Below are 16,582 nucleotides of genomic sequence, written 5' to 3' on the forward strand. Positions count from 1 at the left end.
ACGGAGTGGAAAAACTATGCTAAACCACCTGGGTCATTGCATTGAGGATCGAACGCCGACTCTGCAACAAGCGAGACAGTCTGCAAGGTTGTGTCGCGCAACAGTAAACACGAACACTATTAAGACGTGACAGTTAATGAAGGGTTCGCTAGCCCCTTGGTTGTAATGAAGCCGCTGGTGAGCACTGGCACCCAACAACCCTGATCCCTCACAGTGAGGGACTCATGGTGAGGTGCTCACCAACATGAGCACCAGGGCTGGAATTCTCACCAACATGAGCACCAGGGCAGGAATGCTCCTCACCTTGACACACCTGCCCTCCCTTCTTCACTACAGCACTGCCTCTCTCCCACCACCAACACAACTCGGACCAATTATTAACAGTTTGTGCTCACTGTTCAGCCACGTGCTCTACCGTCAGTGCCTTTCAGTCCAATCAGTTCCAGCCAAGGCTATTTTCTGCTGCCTCACCCATCAGCCAGACGTCTGGAGACCCTTCGCCCGAGCCTCCAGGAGCCACGCACCCAGCGGAGGGAAGGGGCGTCACGACTCCTTGGTCAGAGCTTCAGGGGGGAGGCGCGTGGAGATCCCTTCGTCAGAAACATGAGACACAAATTAGTCAATCTCGCTCCCCTCTGCTCCACTTCCTCCCCTGATTGATCTGCTTCTAGCCCGGGCAATTATGATGGAGTTCCCCTAGGAGGAAGAAGGGGAAGCGCAAGAGGAGGGATGGGGGGCTAAGATGAGGAAATTGGAGGGAAGGAAGGATGAGGGAAGGACAAGCGAGATGGTACGAGGAAGAGAAGGTAGCCATTGGAGGAACCTTTACGATAACAACTGAATTCAAAAGGAGAAAAATCACGAACATATCGGGTGTACTATTTCGAAAATTAAAAATTAAAAAAATAGAAATTATAAATGCCAGGTATAAAACAGCACCGCAAATACTGTAATCGCTAAACAAAACAGTACCGGGAACGAAGACCTAAAACCTATTCTTTAAAAGTGACTACGATAAATTACAAAACAATAATTATTGTAATAGTAGTAATTAGGTTCCAAGATTCTACTCTCTCCCGCTCACCCCTATCCACACAGTCTCTAGATATACAAATACAAATAATCCCTCGCATACTTTTTGTCTAAATGATACACTAAACATCTACCACCTTCGGGGCTACTCATGCCCGTGCCACCTCTTGTGGTGGCTTAATCTTCATCAATTAATCAATCAATCACGGACGAGCCCCCTCCAATATACAAATAACAATGGTGAGATATGCAATATATGGCCGGGTTCTTCAATTGCCTCATAAAAAGCACTGGGGTCCAATTATGGTTTCAAGTTGTTACAAACAGTGGAAATATATAATACCTATTTCAGAGCACATTTAGCTAAACTGACCCTTAGTGCATATGCCTCTCGTTGGTAGAAAATGACCCCGAGGGATCACTCTCAAGCTCTCTGAACATATTTCAAGATATGCTGATATATAAGATATATAAGATTTCATACTGCAAGAAGCTTGGCCATGGCATCACACGTGATACTTGGTTCGTCTACCCACACTTGCTCTGACCTCAGCAGCGATCTGGCTCAGAGTCCACTCTAGTTTTTTGTTTTATTAACACTGATGTATGGCCATTCATGCAGCTTCCCCAGACAATATGAAGAGCTACACAGCGTCACAAAACCCCGCTTCTCTGGGGTCACAAACCCGGCACCACAAAAGACAGGATGGTAACAATCTGTTCTCTCGAGTAACACATTGTATTTCGACGATAAAATCCCGCAACGTCAAAATATGGTGTACTATAAATCATAGCGGCTCTCCACAAAAAATTGACGGGCTGGCACGTTTTCTATTCGAAGGTCCATCGGTTAGGTTGGTTCGGGCAATTTAGTGTACCATTTTTCTGGCGTAGAGGCAACTGGTGAGGACGAGGCTGGCTTGTTGGACCGTGGAGTCAATTCCACCGGCTCGTGGGACCGTGGAGCCAACTCCACCGGCTTGTGAGACCGTGGAGCCAACTCCACCGGCTCGTGGGACCGTGGAGCCAACTCCACCGGCTTGTGGGACCGTGGAGCCAACTCCACCGGCTTGTGGGACCGTGGAGCCAACTCCACCGGCTTGTGGGACCGTGGAGCCAACTCCACCGGCTTGTGGGACCGTGGAGCCAACTCCACCGGCTTGTGGGACCGTGGAGCCAACTCCACCGGCTTGTAGGACCGTGGCGCCAACTCCACCGGCTTGTGGGACCGTGGAGCCAACTCCACCGGCTTGTAGGACCGTGGCGCCAACTCCACCGGCTTGTGGGACCGTGGAGCCAACTCCACCGGCTTGTAGGACCGTGGCGCCAACTCCACCGGCTTGTAGGACCTTGGAGCCAACTCCACCGGCTTGTGGGTCTTCCAGCCTAACCTACACTGCGAGAGGTATACTCTGACCTCGACTCGTCCCACACCCAAACATTAACTGTACTGGCAAATTGTGGATGCATTATGAGGATATGTTCCAGACGAGTGGATGAAGTAAATGCAAAGCTCCAGATACCTCATACCACCAGGCTCTCTGCTGCTCTGCCGCACTAACTTGACTCACATTCCCGGACATCGTCATCACTCTAAATTACCTGAAAATAGAAGAAGAAAAAATATAACAGCTATTCGTTGCAGACTTTTGGGACATCTTTTATAAAAATTATTCATAATCTTTATAATTATTGCTTATAGTTATAATTATACTATATAATTATTAAATATAATTACCATTATACATAATGCAATGGGGCTACCCGGCTTTGTCCGGGTCTCTCCCATAAAATACTGTAACCATAATAAGAGAAGAGATAATTAACAACGACGAAGAAGAAACCAGTAAGAGGATTAATTTCCAATTAGATTACGACCAGACAGATAATGGCCGTGCCAATGGGGAGGCTAGGGGGGGTCAGGGGTCAGGAAGGAGGGTCAAGCTATTTCTCCAGTGTATACCTTTCTCCACCCACTGGGATTTCTGTCTTCCAAGACGACGTAATACATCTCCAGCAGCCTAATCGCCTAAATACAGTGAGGGGGTATTAGTGGCCCATAAAAGGGAAAACAAATCCTGACAAGCAGAAAAAGAATGGATTTCAGTTCATTCTGAGTGAAGGCAAAGAGGGTATTAATCAGGATTGTAAATTCAGAGAGACATAAGGGGTCAGGTCAAGCCAGGCCAGGTCAAGTCACCTCTGACTCCTCGCTGCGCCTCCGCTTATAATTGTAATTGATACCTTACCTGATTTTATAAAAAAAAAAAATCGAATTTCCTCGATTAATAATTAACAAAAGTATTTAATTTAGGATTTACACTTTACATAGCTATTTAACATATTTCAACATTTATATATTATTCAAACGTCATCAAATCCTTTGTCGTTTTTTGTCAAGCAAATGGAAAGTATGAAATGGTTAAAGAACTACAAATTTCATCAGTAGAGCACACAGCCTGCCAACAATGTATTCCAATATTATATTTTTTATCTGGTTCATCAACATATAAAATAACTTACTTGTATAATTTTTATGCAAGACAATGATAAGATTTTTCTTAAGAATATATAAATGCATATCAAACGAAGGGGAGCAATGCTAGTCAGGTTTTTCAAGGGTAGAGGATGATCCAGGATGACCTCACAACTCTCATTTGACTGCCTGCCTGCCGTAGCTGACTCGCATACCCATTAGAATTCTCTTCAACTGCCTCTAAATCAACTTATTCTCAGTGCATTCTACTGACGAGCCTCCCCCGGCACGAGGGGCTCGTGTCAGTTTGGTTGAATAATTGTCCCGGGGCCTGCCGGGGACGATATTAGCTCCAGCATTACCGCAGATCTCGCTCAGCTTTACGGTAATTAATAGACCCAAGCTGGTTCATTTATATGCCTCGACCATGATGTATCACCGCCCCTCGCTCCTGCCACTCAAGGGCCGGTCGGGCCAATGTGTATCAACTCCGCTGTTCGCTCAGCAACTGGTCCGGATGACCATTTCGATCAAATGACGAACAATTAACATTAAATATTCCTAGCAAAATGGACCGAGCCTCTTGTCTATTATTAATTATATATTATTCGATGCTTCAGCACAGCTCGCCATGACTTACTTATACAACGTCCAGTACGGTAAAATCTCCTCCCAGAGAGGCAAAGATTTGGCTGCCACCTGACAAATCATTACTACACCGCGCTGCAGCCTGACACTCCCAGCACTGCACACATCAAACACACTTGTGTAAGCAGTTCTGAACAATGTGTTCAGAACTCCCAACGGCAGGTCCTGACACCACAAGTTTAGTAATAACAAGGAGGTGGGGGAGAACCCGGGCACTAAGACCAGGGGAAGGAACGTGGGGAGGCCTTCGTCATCTTGACAACTTTGTCTTGAATAAGCTTCAATCTAGATTGTCAATATAAATTAAATAATTATTATATGAACTACTCCTAGTACTTTTCTTCGTACCTCTCCCCTCCCCTTTTCAGATCGTGCAAGCCTCTCACACGTATGAAACACATGTTGGAAGCAAGGGGGGTGAGAGAAGGTTAGGTTAAACTACTATGTTAACTCGTCTATCTCGCCCTGTAATACTGATTTGAACTTGTGTGTTTATATTTTCTTCCAGCTGCTCGTAGAATATTGTCTTTTTATACAATAAGTTTAAGATATTTTATGTTCCTACCCCTGTAGGCGCCTTCATATTGATTTTTTCATCCTTGACATTAATGATGAAATATAAATACTTCAAGGAAAATGAAAATATACAAGAAATTGAGGCATATGCCAGTGACTTGAAGACTCAAAGTCCACTTACAGATGCCTGTTGATAAAGGTTGCAATATGGAACTTGAGAAATCCATCAGAATTAAGAGATGATAGAATTTACCATAACTATTTGACTAAGGTAGATGTAGACCAAAATATTGCCACCAGTATCGTTGCAGCTAACGCAAATACACCGTCAGATCGAGTTACAATTACTATGCAATAATTGTGGAACCTCCATCGTTAAATATTATTTGAACCTGAACATGAATATCAATCTCATTTTTGGAATCATTTATTCCAGTTTCCAATCCCAGCTAACATGTAATATTTGCTCTTACTATTAGTCCGGTGTAGCCAAAATATAATGATGCCATGTGAAGAGCTGCACTCGTGATATGAAACAGTGAATGAGAGCGCACACAGTTTAATTTGGCTACCCAGTCATGGCGTGGTGCAATTACATCCCCACGTCCCTCAGCGCCCCGGACTCCCCTGGCCTCCACAGTTTTTAAGTGCTTCCTCAAAAATATAAAAAATAAAAGCTAATGTATTATTATTATATATATATATATATATATATATATGTCGTACCTAATAGCCAGAACGCACTTCTCGGCCTACTATTCAAGGCCCGATTTGCCTAATAAGCCAAGTTTTCATGAATTAATGTTTTTTCGTCTACCTAACCTACCTAACCTAACCTAACCTAGCTTTTTTGGCTACCTAACCTAACCTTACCTATAAATATAGGTTAGGTTAGGTTAGGTAGGGTTGGTTAGGTTCGGTCATATATCTTCGTTAATTTTAACTCCAATAAAAAAATTTGACCTCATACATAGAGAAAAGGGTTGCTTTATCATTTCATAAGAAAAAAATTATAGTAAATATATTAATTCAGGAAAACTTGGCTTATTAGGCAAATCGGGCCGTGAATAGTAGGCTGAGAAGTGAGTTCTGGCTACTAGGTACGACATATATATATATATATATATATATATATATACAACTTTAGAACACTTTCCCAACACAAACACAACTTTTTTAGAACACAACTTTTAGAACACTTTTAGGATATATATATATATATATATATATATATATATATATATATATATATATATGTGTGTGTGTGTGTGTGTGTGTGTGTGTGTGTGTGTGTGTGTGTGTGTGTGTGTGTGTGTGTGTGTGTGTGTGTGTTATATAGTTTACAGATGCTACCACTCACCTTATGAGGTTCACAATAAATTAACTAGTGTAAAACATCCTTACGGGCTATTCATACCCGTGTCGCCTCTTGAGTGGCTTAATCTTCATCAATCATCAATTAATCGTAAAACATCGCTGCATACACCAGCTGACAGACTTCGCCTAACTAAGACATACAGGTACTCACAATTATTTGCACCCTCGTAAACACTGCAATCTTTCTTACTAAAATAATTGTGTTATCATAGAGGTTGTCTTTAAATGTTATCCCTATTTTGCATCCGCAACACAATATAAGCTTGAGGATTATCTGACAATATGTTCAGCAGAGTTAAGGGACACTCAGCTGAGTCTGGGTACAAGTTATATGGTATTAACAAACCAGATGGTTACCTGTTAGGGGCTGAGGTACATGTTGTCCACTCACAGGATGATTGGCGCTGCTAATTAAACGCCCCACTCAAGACACAGTTGCTTGAAACTAAATACGAGTACAATTGTTGGGGAAGTGAGCAGAGTGGAGGATGGTTGGGGCAGCGCAGAGGTAGAGTGCTGGCTGTGGGGGCTGGTGTTGGCCGTTGGGCTGGTGCTGGCCGTGGAACTGGTGCTGGCTGTGGGGCTGGTGCTGGCTGTGGGGCTGGTGCTGGCTGTGGGGCTGGTGCTGGCTGTGGGGCTGGTGCTGGCTGTGGGGCTGGTGCTGGCCGTGGAACTGGTGCTGGCTGTGGGGCTGGTGCTGGCTGTGGGGCTGGTGCTGGCTGTGGGGCTGGTGCTGGCTGTGGGGCTGGTGCTGGCCGTGGAACTGGTGCTGGCTGTGGGGCTGGTGCTGGCTGTGGGGCTGGTGCTGGCTGTGGGGCTGGTGCTGGCTGTGGGGCTGGTGCTGGCTGTGGGGCTGGTGCTGGCTGTGGGGGTAGTGCTGGCCCCTCCATCACTCCGCCCCCTATCCCCTCCCATCCGTCTCATAACCCTGTGCTGATTATGCCTTGATTAATATTATCTCTACTATCTATTTTGCGTAACATTCCTAAGATTAATCCATATACAGTAGGTTGTATGATTTAATTCACCTGATCCTCATCGATTAACACCATCTTTGTCCTTTTCACGCAATTTTCTGTCGTTTAATTTCCTAATTTGCGTCCCTTCTTGTCACCTGCGTGCATACCCTCGCTTCATCCCCTTTCCTCTCCCCACACTGCATTTTCTTGGACAGTCAGACAGCCTTTGACACAATACCTCATCGGAGGCTGGTGCATATGTTGAAGAAACAGGCAGGAGTAACAGGAGAGGTACGCCAGGGAATGAGTGTACCTAAGCAAAAGAAGAAAACGAGTTACTTTAGGGTGGAAACATCAAAATGTCTATATTTTACCAGCGGAGTTCAGCAGGGTTCTGTACTCTGGCATATCCTGTTTCTGATATGCGAAAACGATCTTCCAGATAGAATAGACTCGTTTTTTTCGTAACTGTTTGCTGATGATGCTAAAATTATGAGAAGGATTAAGATAGAGGAAGACAGCAAAAACCTATAAAACGATCTGAACAAACTGAAGAACTGAAGTAACTAATACTTGCTAGAGTTAACTCCAAATGTAAACAGGTGTAGGGAGTAGGAGGCCACCTTAAAGTACCAACTGGGGGATAGAATCCTTTAAGAATCACGTATATACAGAAATATCTGGGGATTGATGCCCTTGACACACTCATCCCTATCTACCCCCACACACTTGACAGGTCACGTGTGGTGCCAACAACACACGGCACCACCCTGTTTATACCCCCCCTTGTCACTCGCATGTAAAATCAACACCACATTACCCTCCGTTCACAGACTGACTTCGTAACTTGGCAGCGTCAAGGTAATAATACTGGAGCCCGCTTGCTGCCTTGGTCTGGTGAGTTATACAAGTAGCCTCGGTGCACCACGCCCGCGATATGGATTATGCTCTAATATCAGTAATGTAAATATTTATACAGTTTAAATGTCCTGCTAAACTATTATTGTTTACCAAGCTTGTGGTAAAGCTTGATAGCTTTACCAAGCTAGTCTGCACACCCGCGCACACACACACACGAGAGAGAGAGAGAGAGAGAGAGAGAGAGAGAGAGAGAGAGAGAGAGAGAGAGAGAGAGAGAGAGAGAGAGAGAGAGAGAGAGAGAGAGAGAGAGAGAGAGAGAGAGAGAGAGAGAGAGAGAGAGAGAGAGAGAGAGAGAAATCATTTGAAAGAGAATTTCCATTGGACACAATTTAAAACTCTTTGGCAACAAAGTTTATGCTCAAAATTCATCCCAAATTATGAATAGGAATGATTAACTAATTTTGTATACACACATTTTTAAATGCATTTATACAAAACAAGGATACATTATTCATGCATACACCGGTTTTGTTGATGATGACACACAGAACTCAAGCGAGAAATAACAACGAGAACTATTTTCCTGTACATAATTCTCAACAACTAGTTTACAGTGAATGTTGATGATGATGATCCTGTGAGGGGGAGAAACTTTCACAATGATGGTGATGAATGATCCTGTGAGGTGGGGGAATTTTCACAATGATGGTGACGAATGATCCTGTGAGGTGGGGAAATTTTCACAATGATAGTGACGAATGATCCTGTGAGGTAGAGAAACTTTCACAATGATGGTGACGAATGATCCTGTGAGGTGGGGAAACTTTCACAATGATAGTGACGAATGATCCTGTGAGGTGGTAAAACTTTGACAATGATGGTGAGGAATGTGAGGTGGAGAAACGTTTATAATGAGTATTTACAAATGATCCTGCTACTCTTGTAAATATAAATTATTTTAATTATACGAATAAACGACTCGGGGGAATGAATTAATTAACGTCGATATTTGTAGACGATTTAAAACTAATGAGAAATGTAAAAACCGAGGACTGTAGCGCATTCCAGATAAATTAATAGAGTTCAACCCCAATAAATGTCAGATAATGAAGATGGGAATGGGGGGAAAAAAAGAGAGATAGGAGACCAAAAAGTAAATCTACACCAGAAGAGGAAGACAATTCCAGGTATCTTTACACCCCAAGACCTGGAGGCCCCACCACCGTGTCCATCCATCCATCACAATCACTCACCACCATAAACAACTCTCACCCACGTTACATTCTAACATCCATCACAGGCGTGGCTGCTGGCTCCCTCCCCCCCCCCTCCAGACAACCTGACAACCTCACTCATGTAAACTATCAGTCTAAAAACATTCGTCGAGCAGAACTATCGTCACGTAGAATAATTGTAGTCTGACGTAAAAAAAATTGTAGCCTGACGTAGAATAATTGTAGTCTGATGTAGAATAATTAGTCTGACGTAGGATAATTGTAGTCTGACGTAAAATAATTGTTGTCTGACGTAGAATAATTGTAGTCTTTTGCAACTCAAATTTTCTGATCTACCAGCTGCAACGATCCTCTGGAGTCCACCAAAAAAGAGAAGAGCATCTTCATACTCTTATTTCTGATTGATTCCTTGCCAGAGTTCATATGACGTCACAAGGGGGGTGAGTTGGCTCGGATTATTATTGTTTTAGATTCAGTTACTCAGAACAAAAAGTTGCAAGTAGCACGGGCTATGGTGAGCCCTTAGTGGACTTACCTGCCACAGGAGCGGTGCTGTATCTTGGCTCGGATTACAACTTGGGCTTCTGATTGATTTATAAAAATTAAGCCACCCAAGAGGTGGTACGGGCGTGAATAGCCCGTAAGTGATAGGTTTTTTGGAGAGTGAATGTGATCTTTGGTCGTGAAAGGATATACTGCGTGCTGTGTTCGCATTTAAATCGTCAGTCCTTACTATGCTGGCTACTATCGCGGGGGAGGATACTGCTTGACAGTATTGATGAGGGTCTCCAGCTGCTGGACACCCTTCATTACCAGAAGAGTGGCAGTGTTGATGGCTTCAGGGTAGTTACTGCAAAATTGTTGTTGTTGTTGTTAAAGATTCGCTACCTGGAACCAAAAGTCCCAAGTAGCACGGGCTATGGTGAGCCCGCAGTGGACTATACTGCAAGATTGGACCTCTAATACCACGGTCAAGTGATACCCATTTACAGTTTAACCTCACTTTCACTCACTGTTGCACCCTCTACGATGGCGGCATCCCTCGTGAGTTACCTCCAAGCTCAATACGGTTTCCTTGACCTCATAAAACAACCTAATATCATGCACTGGCCATCGTACAACATGACATCTAGACTCTTCGGTGATGGCAGCTATTCAGGAACTCACAACCTAACTGGAATCCAACCTAAATTTATGCTTCAGCTGCCCTGTGCACATCAGGTGCACATCACCACCATCTGGGATGGGCAAACACCTGAGATGATGAGCAAAACACACATCAGCAAATGGAGAAACGACGACGTTTTGGTCCGTCGTGGACCATTATCAGGTCGTGTGAGACAACGCTAACAGTCATAATCTATAAACTAGCTCAAAAGGGCATATTTTAAAACTATTTTATCCGGTACCTTATAATTACACAAACAAATGGACATAGAAAGTTGCGAACTGAATATTTGGTTATTGTACTAACCTCAGATCACCTCTGCTGTTTCAAGACCACACAAACTACAAAAGCGCAACTTGGCATCCTCGGAATATCGAGTCCCACGCTGCTTAATGTATTAATCAATGCCTTAACAAATAAATTCCAGAAATCCCCAGTTGTATCACAGTTATTCTCTTAACATATTCATACCCGCCAAAACCTGTCATCGAGCGTAGCAAGCATATCTTGATGTTAACTTGAGATGATTTCGTTGACTTGATGATTATTATTAGCTTTAGTGTCCCCGCGGCCCGGTCCTCGACCAGGCCTCCTCCCCCAGGAAGTAGCCCGTGACATCTGACTAACTCCCAGGTACCTATTTACTGTTAGGTAACAGGGGCATCAGGGTGAAAGAAACTCTGCCCATTGTTTTTCTCGCCGGCGACCTGGATCGAACCCGGGACCATAGGATCACACGTCTAGTGTTCTGTCCGCTCAGCCACCGGCTCCAGCATATTAACAAGGTTTTGATTCAACCTAAAAATATTATACTCTAACCGATGTACAAAAGAAAACTAAGATAACTCCCCAAAGGCAGATCAGAAGCGCTTCCAGCTGCACAAGTGCATCATAAACTATAGTAATTATGAACAAATCCACAAGGGCCGTGACGAGGATTCGAACCTGCGTCCGGGAGCATCTGTAGTGATTATGTTAGAAATACCAGGATGGTGTACTCTGCAAGCTTCACGACTCTGATAGCTTTACAATCACTATCTTTATTCATCATCAACAGTAAAACATTTTATACACTGCTCACAAGGTAAAATGAATCCATTAGAATTGCGATAACTGTGTATGTACTCGCCTATTTGTGCCTGCGGGCTCGAGCACTAGCTATAGGATCCCGCTTTTCTAACCGCCGTTTGTCTAATACAGTGACTCCTGACCTATTTCCTTATCGTATCTACTTTTAGAGTTATGAATGGAGTTAGCTTCTACAACTTGCTCCTTTTAGTTCATTTAATTTTCCCATTACTTTTATTCTCAAATAAAACTTTTAACATCTCTATGACTCGTCTGAGTCCCAAGTTTTCATCCATGTCCTCTTGTTCTATTCCTCTTTTTCCACTTAATCAATCCCCGAGTATTTTGTCTCTCCTCTCTAGCGTCGCCAGATTTAGTTCCTTCAGTCTCTCTTCGTACCTCATCCTTCGCTATTATGAAACGTCTCGTTGCAAACTTCTGAACCTTTTCGAGTTTCCTAATATGTTTTTCAAAATGGGGATTCCATGATGGGGCAGCATACCTTAAAACTGGTCTTACATATGTGATGTACAGCGACCTAAATGCCTCCTTATTTAGATTCCTGAATGATGATTTTCTGATTTTTCTGATTTTTCTGACTCTCTGATTTTCGCTAGTATAGAGTTTGGTGCTGACGTTATCCTCTTTATACGAGATCCCGGAGCTGGGTTTATTGTTATGTTCACTTCCATGTCTTGTTCTTTAGTTGTTATAGTTATTCCCTTCATTGTTTACTAGCCTTTTGATCTACTGGTACCTGTTCCCATTTTCATCATATTACACTTGCTGATGTTGAACTCCAGTGGTCATTTCTCGGACCAACTCTGTAGCTTGTTTAAGTCATCTTAGAGAATCTCATCTATCACAATTCTTCGCATTAGTGTTTGATCGTCTGCAAACATCGACATATAAGACTTGACTCCTGCAGACAGGTCATTTACATAAATGAAGAATAGCATGGGTCCCAACACCGCTCCGTGACGTACTCCACCTATTAACCTACGCCAGTCCCACTTCTCGCCCCTTACTGTTGCTCTCTGACTTCTGTCTGTTAGGTAATTTTGTTTTACCTATGTTAGTGTTTTCCCATTACACCCACATGAATGTTTACATGTGTGTGTGTGTGTGTGTGTGTGTGTGTGTGTGTGTGTGTGTGTGTGTGTGTGTGTGGGTGTGTGTGTGGGTGTGTGTGTGCACGCGCGCGTGTATGCACGCTCGTGAGTGTTTAATTTTGTGTGTTGGTTATAAGTGTTGGTGTGCACGTGCGTGTGTTTGTTCACTCTTGCTCATGAAAGGGTACACGGCTATTTTATTTATTTACACGCATTCTCCACAAGAGTGTGTGCATGTGTGTCCGCGTGACTGCTCCCCGTTACTCTCTTCCATTAGAGTCCTTGTGTATTTTTACCCCCCTCCCCCTCCCCTTCCCCTGTGCCCCCTTCCCCTGTGCCCCCTTCCCCTGTGCCCCCTTCCACAACCTCTCCTTACCCCTTTACGGCTTCCAAGTCGTGGGAGAGGGGGGGAGACGAGGGGAAATACAGTATATTGATTGTGCTGCCTGTCCGTCTGTCAAGTTTTTTCTACGGGCTTGTCTTCTTCCGACAAGAGTCGGAGCTTGGTGAGGGGAGAGGTGACAACGGTGGCGGTGGCATCGCACCGGAGGGCACCGCACCGGAGGGCATCGCACCGGAGGGCACCGCACCAGAGGGCACCGCACCGGAGGGCATCGCACCGGAGGGCACCGCACCGGAGGGCATCGCACCGGAGGGCATCGCACCGCAGGGCATCGCACCGCAGGGCATCGCACCGGAGGGCATTGCATAGCAATCTTAGACAGAAGTGTCGCTCTGAAAGCCAGAGGGAAAGATTACTGGGGGCTTTGAGTAGCACTATCAAGATCCGTCAGAAAAGAAGAATGAGTACAGGAAACGAACAAGGAAAGGTCTCACCCCCTTACAGTTTCGCTAATTGGAACGGTGTGGGAGGAGGGGGGGAGGTCTGGGGGTTACCTGATTGGCTCCCCGGAGACTTGTTAACCTGTCTTTAGGTGTTGTAAGTTGTATCATAACGTAGTTAGTCATGCTGGCAGTTCAGACTTGCTGGTAAAACAAAGGTGCTAGCAGGTCAGGTATATTGGTAGGTGAGTCGTGCTAGGAAGTCAGGTATGTTGTAAGAGGAATGATCCTGTGTAATGACTCTTAAAACATACCAAAGCACAAAAGGTTCGAGAGGCACTGCACCAGACGATCCACAGGTAAGAGTCGGGTCTGTAGAGCTGGACCTAATTCCACCATAGACAAATGAGAGCTCGCCCCCTCCCCCCCCCACACACATACACTAATTTACAAAGTGAAGCCTGCTTCAAAATGAACAATATTGGGACGAGGGACAACGATGCAAATTAAAGACATTCGTCACAGGAGTGAAGAAGGCCTTCAGTCTCGTCACAACCTTTTTGTGTGTGTTTGTTCCCCGTTTGTTTCGTGTATTTCAACATATATTGATGAACATTGTGTAGCATTCACATGTTTTCATGTTCTGTTTTAAGTGTTTTGAGGGGGAAGAGGGGAGGGTTCTAGTCTGTATTTTTCGTCTTGAATTTATGTATTGTGAGGCGTGGTTTTCATCGCGTAGATCCGAGCTCTTGGGCCACCAGGAACTGGGTAGTGAGTCAATGGAGGAGGTGGGGGTAGCAACGGTTGGGGAAGGAAAGGGTTGGATTACAAATGGTGAGGGATGGTAGGAGGCTGGTTGGAGAAAGCAGACTGGAGAGCTCCCGAAACTCATCTTCTCCTTCATCATCTCACATCGCTACTCATTTCCGGGTTAAAGTTTCGACTTCTAACAACCGGCATCGTCTCTCTCATACCGGTCGGTAGGGAGCCGGTCGGCCGAGCGGACAGCACGCTGGGCTTGTGATCTTGTGGTCCTGGGTTCGATCCTAGGCGCCGGCGAGAAACAATGGGCAGAGTTTCTTTCACCCTATGCCCTTGTTACCTAGCAGTAAAATAGGTACCTGGGGTATTAGTCAGCTGTCACGGGCTGCTTCCTGGGGGTGGAGGCCTGGTCGAGGACCGGGCCGCGGGGACACTAAAAAAAAAAAGCCCCGAAATCATCTCAAGATAACCTCAAGATATCACACAGCCAGCGCCCGCCTCAATTGCCATCAATATATATCATTTTCTATATTCCAATTACTTGTATGAGTTTAGAAATTACATATTATGTTCCCAAATGTGGTGGTTGTTCTTGTATATAAGTCACCAGAGGTAAATTCTCAACATTTCAAAGACCAACTAATGAAAATAGAATACTGCTTAGAAAACCCTCACAATCCCAGCCCCGATCATCATCTTGCTCGGGGATTTCAACCTACGGCACCTAAAATGGAAGAATGTGGTAAATACGGTCATATCTGAGGGAATCCCAGGAAGCAGACTAAATGGACAGTCACACATAGATGACGTCTTACGGATGTGTGACAGATTTGTCTTAAACCAAAAACACAGTAGAATTACAAAAGGAAAGAAAACACCCTAGACCTTTCTTTCGCAATGTTGAATTCACTCAGGAATTGGTGAGGAACATAATATTATAAATACCTGTTAACAGACTCAGATCACAACCATCTTGAAATTCAGACAAACATGCAAATAGCCTCAAATCCAAGAGCAGGAGAATTCAACAAATTCAATTTTAATAAACAGTTTAAGTGGGAAGTAATAAACTAAGACCTCACAGAAATAAGATGGGAAAAATAAGAAGAAAATACAAACCTAAATCATTGCTTTGAGAAAACAGGCATAACAGCACCACAAATATACTCAAGCCACATACCACTAAGAAAAAGGAGAAAGATGCAAATAACAATGAGAACATCATTCCCTTTATAGTCGAAGAAAACAAATACCAAACCCTATTCCAAGTAGAGAAACAGAAACGATTGCGCTGAAGCTACAAACATTATAAAATCCCAAGAGAGACAAAGAGAGCAAAAGCCGCAAGTGAAATAAAGATGAATCCCAAATACTTTTTTCCCACATATGCAAAATCTAGAACAAACCCCTACATCTAACATTGGGCCCCCCCTGCACAAAGCAGATGGTACTTTCATGGATAACAACAATGAAATAAGTGACATAGTGAGGATACAATACGTTTCTGTTTTCAGTGAACACCTAACCACATTGAAGATTAACAATTAAACGAATTCTTCGTGAATGTGATGCCAATATCAAATCACATGCCAGATACCACCCTAACCCCCACTGGACTTTGAAGTAGCCATAGACGGCCAGCCCATCCACTCTGCACCAGGCATGTAGATAATTTGTTGAGTTTCTCGAACCATGCTGATCTGTCCTCAGTGTAGTGTGAGTATTCAAACTGGAGGATTGAATGCTGCAACAAATCACACACCCTGCTCACCACACCTCACCAACATGCCACACACCCTGCCCACCACACCACACCACCATGCCACACACCCTGCCCACCACACCACACCACCATGCCACACACCCTGCCCACCACACCACACCACCATGCCACACACCCTGCCCACCACACCACACACCCTGCCCACCACACCACACCACCATGCCACACACCCTGCCCACCACACCACACCACCATGCCACACACCCTGCCCACCACACCACACACCCTGCCCACTACACCACACCACCGTGCTACACACCCTGCCCACTACACCACACCACCGTGCTACACACCCTGCCCACTACACCACACCACCGTGCTACACACCCTGCCCACCACACCACACCCGTAACGTGAACGTTGCTCCGCAGAGAGCCAAGGCATTATTCCAACTTACACAACAATTCCCACATCGCCAAGAAAGCGCTATAAAACTAATCTAACACCGGAAGTGCTTCCCGTAAGAAGTCGCAGGCCCACATTAGACCAACGTAACGAGAACGAACTAAAGGATCTTAATTGCTAGCCATTCTTAGAGTCCAGCAAGGCTCCACACCCCCGGCCATGGAGAAAAAATACTCGGTGCTCAAGTCCGACTCGAGCCCTCCCCATCCTTGAGGGGACGCTATGCCTGGTGTGCACACCACAGCCTCCACGCTCGGTATTCCTTACCTCACATACGAGCCGTTCTATGATACTATTGCTGTTGTTGCTGCTGTCTGTTGCTGCGAGTGCTGATGCTGTTGCTGCGAGTGCTGGTACTGTTACTGTTGCTGCTGTTGCTGTTGCTGCTGTCTGTTGC

General features: G+C 44.7%; 1 protein-coding gene across 1 annotated transcript; it reads right to left on the minus strand.

The window, feature by feature from the left end:
• Positions 1-1,882: 1,882 nt before the first annotated feature.
• LOC138357442 (zyxin-like) lies at positions 1,883-2,615 on the minus strand. Its single transcript, XM_069314298.1, has 2 exons — positions 2,604-2,615; positions 1,883-2,428 (listed from the first exon to the last, which is right to left on the minus strand). Exons 1-2 carry the CDS (start codon positions 2,613-2,615, stop codon positions 1,883-1,885), a joined length of 558 nt encoding a protein of 185 aa, XP_069170399.1.
• Between the last annotated feature and the right edge of the window lie 13,967 nt (positions 2,616-16,582).

Source organism: Procambarus clarkii, chromosome 7, assembly GCF_040958095.1.
Source record: "Procambarus clarkii isolate CNS0578487 chromosome 7, FALCON_Pclarkii_2.0, whole genome shotgun sequence".
NCBI classification, from domain to species: Eukaryota; Metazoa; Arthropoda; class Malacostraca; order Decapoda; family Cambaridae; genus Procambarus; species Procambarus clarkii.